The sequence below is a fragment of the Theobroma umbraticum genome, unplaced genomic scaffold, assembly GCF_002168275.2.
Source record: "Theobroma umbraticum cultivar Fairchild unplaced genomic scaffold, ASM216827v3 scaffold_20.0, whole genome shotgun sequence".
NCBI lineage: Eukaryota > Viridiplantae > Streptophyta > Magnoliopsida > Malvales > Malvaceae > Theobroma > Theobroma umbraticum.
The window spans coordinates 1,587,626-1,593,625 of NW_018397266.1; the positions used below are offsets into that span (position 1 = coordinate 1,587,626).

A 6,000-nucleotide genomic window follows, 5' to 3' on the forward strand; every position below is an offset into this window, starting at 1 on the left:
ATTGGTTATTGAACAGGCCTCTAGCTTTAAACGAGCTACATTGGATTTGGTGCCAGATATGGTTAAAGTTGACATTCAATGCAATCAATCCAAACCAAGAAAAGAAAAAAGAAGGAACAATGGTTTTAAACTGACCTCACATAAATAATTGCTCAAACAGTGCAAGAATATGTTTACTGGTATAACAAAGTATGAGTTTAAACAATACACAAAAATACACACTAGAAAATCTTCATTGATTGACACAGGAAGGTTCTATATTTCTGGCAATCAATGTGTATAAGAAGATAAGCTGTTCATCCCAAATCAAGGTGTGATCACAGGATCAGATCATGAGAAAGTCCGCCTCTTCTTTCTAGCTAGGATCAAACCGTACCCTGGATGATATCCCTTCCCCTTGAGCCTAATGATTGGCACCTAAAAGAGATAGCAGAAAGGTTCTGTAATGGCCTGATGTTTCAGAATGGACGGCATCATTCAAAGTTTTCCCATACTTTTTACGGTATTCTGCCTTTATATAATGCAGGTCAATCTCGGCCCTTGTAACAACAATCCTGATTAGGGCAGTGTCAGCCGTTCCTAGACCTTTCATTGCCTTCCGCAATGCCTGTAGTTTAGAAAAATCATGTCACCATGGGTGTTACAAGGACATTCAGAGTTACTGGTTCCTGTTTTTCCATTTAAGGGGGCTAAAGGGGGAACTCTGATGAGGAAAATTGAAAAGTTCATTGAACCTTCATGATAAATTATTTAATCAAAATTCAATATCACAAACCATTGTTGGCAATGTAGAACCTCACCTTAGCATAGAACTTTGCAGTACTTTCTGCACATCTTAATATGGTTTTAAGGGCATATTCAAAACTTTTATGCGCTTCATCTCTTATTGCCTGCGTTAAGTTGAAAAAAATTGAGCATCACATCAAGGTTCGTACTGAAACACAAAGCTTAATACTAAAGAGTAGAGTTCGGAAAATTACCTTCTCTAAGGGTTTTTTGTACATCTTTTGGTAGCAGATACTAACAGCAGCAAGGTGTGCCCTGCTTCTTTCACTGAAAATCTGTATGAAAGTCTTTTCTTCCAGTCCAAATTTCTTCGCAGCTTTATGCAGAGCTTTAGCATCGTTCTCTACCACAATGTCATCATATTCTGGGCCGTCATAGCGGGATGTACTTATGAAGGCTAGCAACAACTGCGTAAAATCAAATCAAGCAACGACTGTTTCAATATGGAAAAGCATCAAGAAAGGGTGAAAGTTAATTGGCAATAGACATACATGGCGCTAACGCCAGATGACAACATTTTAGCTAGCTGAAAGAACTAATCTCAAATCCTTAGGTTTTCATTCTTGTTTTCCTATTTGGTCATACAGCACAAGTCATGAAAGTACTTCCTCACCTCCCACGGCTGCTCAGCTTCAACCCTCTATTGAAAAGCATAAAAAATTATCACATACAGCTTTGGACCAAGAATGAAGTAGATTTGGTGCTACTGCTGACTGATATGAAATTCCTATAGATGTGATTTCACCATGACTACCAGAGTCTAAAAGGAGTCACATATTGTATAATGAGGATAGAAAGAGGACCTTCTTATGATCACCAGATGCTTCAGATTCAATGTCATCTTCAAGATTAGTACCAATATGTGTAAAATAAGCTCGCTTGAGTTGTCCAATCTGGGATGAAGTACGAGAACATATTATTTCGGTAACAGCTTTATGATCTTTAACAGTTCCTTTTAAGGCATTCTTCACAATGTTAGCATCGCGTGCCCCTGGCTCTTGCATCCACAGCAATACTGCTTTCTAAGACCAGCAGACAAAAGTTTGATCACAGTTGGTATCAGTAACCATTGTCAATTGCACATTTATGAACCCGGAAAAGGGAGGGCTCCTGACAGTTTACTTCTTGCGAACAGAATTTTACAGAAAAAATGAGTACAACTTCCCATGTTAATTACCTTGAAATGGCCATTCAGCTCTGACGACAAACGTTTTCTAAGTTCCTCAGTGTACATGGTTTCATATTCTTGTTGGATGTGAGAGCGTTGTGTAGCATTCCTGTGAGCTAGAATATTGATAATTGCCGCACTATCACAGCCTATTCCTGCAATGTAACAGAAGCAAGAATGTACATCACAGCCAAAACTTTTACAATTATTTATGAGCCCATGCTCATCATGAAATACGCCTTGCACCTTTTTATTTCCCCTATTAGTGACTGGAAAAAAATTTCAATTGCTAATTTGTGTTGGGATGGCATTTGGAAACATCATGTTTCCACTTGTCTTAGATAATCTGTATTCGATAATCCCAAACCATTTCGTTATATTGCATTTCCTTCCATTACATGTGGTTAAGTTGTAGAATATCCCTGATTTTCACATGTAAATCAGGGTAAAGTATTTATTTATTAACAAGGAAAATTAGAAGAAGCCCATAACACAGATTTGCAAATAATTATCACATAAATCTGCCTGAAAGAAGAAACTAAACTAAGACTAGATATTATTGTTTGTGATATATATGATTCAAGCTTTTAAACGAAGCAATTCTTATGCATGTTCCAAAGGTTTAAAAATGGCCAGGTATTAAGATCATCCTCAACTTATGGAACTTCAATCTTGAAGACGGTAAAGCCATTTAAGTTGTGACCTTCAAGATTCCAATTTTCTGGGAAAATATGATTGTTCCATTCGATCTAATTTTCTCTTCCCCACCTTGTTAAAAGAACCACATATTAAAGAAAAATTCGGTTTGTAGTTTACTGGTTTCATGGAAACTCTTCTCACGAAGAAGGCTATGGGAATTAAATCTAGAAATATGAAAGATCTTGTAGTTGCATTTGGCTTCTTTAACGCATTCCCTGATATTCTAAACCAAATGGGCAGCGCAATTTCTCATTGCTGCAGGCAAACAATGAGTCCTTAATATATTCATTGATTATTAAGGACATAAACTCATGCAATGAAATCTACAAATTAATGTAAGTTGGAAAGAAAAGATTGTAGAGAAATGGATAAGAACGATTATAATATTGACCTTTGAAGGCACGGTAGATTTGCATGGCATCATCGCGGGCGGAAGGTGCCACCGGAGGTATTTTCACAGTCGACATTCCTCCTCTCTCTTCCTCTCCCCCTCTCCCTCACGTTTAAGGAAACTAGAAAAGGAACGAAGGCGTGTACGAATGCAATAAGAGGAACGTAAACATAGTTTTCCTCCCATGCATTTAGGATTATCCACCAATTCATAACCAACCCATGTACTTAATTTCAACCTTTATTTTTAAACACCTCAAGGTTTTTAGTTAATGGATTAATTAATGTCTTGAATTATACATACGTATATATAAACCCATGCTGCTATATAGGTTCTATATAGTTTTCGTTTATCCTTTTCAAATTGCATATTGGTTATTTTCTTTTTCACTATTCACTAATCACAAATTAGTTTTCAATTGAAGCAAAACCAATCACATGCTAACTAAATCACTTATTGTAGATAAAAATGTGCTGTTATATTAGCCCTAAATTGGGCAAAAAGAACATTTATTTTTGGTACATACGAGGGAGTAAATAATAGACATAATGTTCCTTATGAACTAAATATTATCAAAGAAGAGGGACTACAAATGAGGGGGTGTATTCGAAAACTTTTACCTTGTTGAAGGTTGTGGGTGGAATAGAAAATATATGGCAAAAAATACCACATCGAGACACAAGAAAGTATGTTTTGGGTTAAACTTCAACTTGAAAGTACTTAGAACATTAAATCCCTAAAAGAGGGAGTGCATATGTGTGTACAGGTATAAGCAGAGGTCTACTAAGTCTTAACCTATGCAACAAAAGATACTTTTATTTCGTTCTATAAATCCTAAATAAAATTGTGATTGTAATGGGTTTAATTAATTGTATCCTTATATTATCTCTTCATATCAATGATTTAGGTATTATTATATTGATCCTAGACCTTTATATTTTTTGAAATTGAGTTTAAATTGAATGTCATATAATCAATTGAAACCCCATTAAGTTGAATTATGTCTTACAAATAAGGTGCAAGATTCGTATTTTTTTTTTGTTTTGAAATGTGGAAGATTCACATTTTAATATAATGAAATATTCTTTTTTTGGCAAAAAAAAAAAGATGATTAAGTTTCAAGTTTTATTTGTTAATTGTATAGTTGCTTTCTCCAAGCCAGTCTTTTATGTTAATTAGAGTCTCTGGTAGTTACAGCTAGAGACTAACAATGGCATATCGATTCAATGACTATATTTCAAAAAAATAAAAGTTTCAAGTTGTATTTTTCGTATGAATGTTTTACATTCTCCAACAAAATCATACAATGTGTCTTATTTTTTGGGTGAAAACTAAACCACACTATGCCCTTAACTCACTTGGATCTTTAAACTTAAACTTCAATTGTATAATCAATAATTTTAAGCCATGATATAACTATACAGAAAAAATTTATGACGAACTTTACATAAAAATTCTGTTTAATTCTTATTTCCTGTTTTCTTATACAGTGGGATGAATAATATATAAAAAATTAACCACTTGGGTTATATCTTTATTGCTAGTAATTCATCCAGGAACATAATATCTTAGATGATCTTAGATTAAAAGTTATTGTAGTATCTAGACATGCATATATATCCATTTTATTAAAAAAAAAAGAATTGCTCTTTTTTGGCCAATAAAAATTAATCACATAATAGCCAAAAATATAAACATTATTTATTTTTAAAAAATCAACCAATGTTTAGCCCCGGCAGCAAAGACAGGGTTTAATCAGACAAAAGAAACAAATCAAAAGACTATAATTTATTGGAGTGCAACGTAACAAACCTTGAAATTAAATCCGAAGGCTGAAAAGTGAAATAGTGGTCCCGTTGGTATGTGCCCAATGGGATTTATACAAAGTTCACTAAACTTTATGCTTTTCGGAAACCCTAAATCATAATTAAAGGTTAATTAGCTCACGGCTAATTACGTCATTTGGACTTCTTAAACCCTAATTAAAAAGGATGATTGGACCAATGATGTTTTATTTGCGGCAATATTTTAAGTCTCGGTTGGGAAAAGCATTGATTATATTATCTTCGTTACCAAACCTTTGCACTTTCTCTCCTCCTAACGCACTTTTGTTCTAAGATATCCAACATGAATATGGGTTTATGTGCAAAATTAGTCTATCTTTTATACTAATTATTACATTTTTATGTGCATTCTTTGCCGCCGACCATCCAATATTTTCTGCTTTCCTTCTTTCATACAAACTAGATTTGCATTTGGACTAATATATATATATATATATATATATATTATATATATTATATTTAAATTCAAATTTATTGTGGCCGTTGCATCGCATTTTCATGCTTTTAGGAGCCAAACCAACTGCTTCTATAAATTAAGAGAAGGGACTTGGAATGAAACTAAATTAATAGTGAACTAAACATAATATGAGCATAAAAAGAACATATATATATATATATAACGGCAGTTCTGCATTTATATGTTTATTTGCTAACTTGGCCCAAAGATGCCAATGCATATTTGTAAACGCTGTAGATTGAAATCTTCTTAAACAAAAATTAAAGTTTAAAAAAGGATAAAATACACTGAATTTTTAAACTTTTGACCATAACTATATATGGGTCCATTAATTTTAAAAATAGATACTTCACCTCAACCATATAAATGATATTAATGCCTAAATGAAAAATATATAAAATACCTTTCTTCTTGTTTCATTCTTTTCCTTTCTCTCAAGTTGGCCGACGATGCTTTCTTACATTGAGTAAATCTCTCTAAAGGAGTACAAGATCTAGTTACGCAGCCTAGATCTCAGGCTCCTCGAGGAAGCACTAGATTTGGTGCTCTCCTGAGGGAGCACCGTCAACAGCAAGATGGCCAGTTGAGAGCATTTTTCTAAAAAAAGAGAAAAAAAAATTAAAAATATAATTTATATAGTAGTAATTTTTAAAAG

At 33.6% G+C, this 6,000-nt stretch overlaps 1 protein-coding gene across 1 annotated transcript; it reads right to left on the reverse strand.

Annotated features, from left to right (window-relative positions):
- Positions 1-141: 141 nt before the first annotated feature.
- Positions 142-3,178, reverse strand: ANN5 (annexin 5). The gene is made up of 6 exons (XM_021437584.1): positions 3,045-3,178; positions 1,964-2,109; positions 1,590-1,808; positions 981-1,193; positions 801-890; positions 142-607 (listed from the first exon to the last, which is right to left on the reverse strand). Exons 1-6 carry the CDS (start codon positions 3,118-3,120, stop codon positions 404-406), a joined length of 948 nt encoding a protein of 315 aa, XP_021293259.1. The 5' UTR covers positions 3,121-3,178; the 3' UTR covers positions 142-403.
- Positions 3,179-6,000: the final 2,822 nt, after the last annotated feature.

What these genes read in the sequence shown, in the direction of transcription:
- ANN5 (XM_021437584.1), bottom strand. Translation starts at nt 3,120, where the DNA reads ATGTCGACTGTGAAAATACCTCCGGTGGCACCTTCCGCCCGCGATGAT. An exon ending in AATCTACCGTGCCTTCAAAG is followed by an intron (nt 2,110 to 3,044) that starts GTCAATATTATA and finishes GTTACATTGCAG; the next exon opens with GAATAGGCTGTGATAGTGCG. An exon ending in ACAAAAAACCCTTAGAGAAG is followed by an intron (nt 891 to 980) that starts GTAATTTTCCGA and finishes AACTTAACGCAG; the next exon opens with GCAATAAGAGATGAAGCGCA.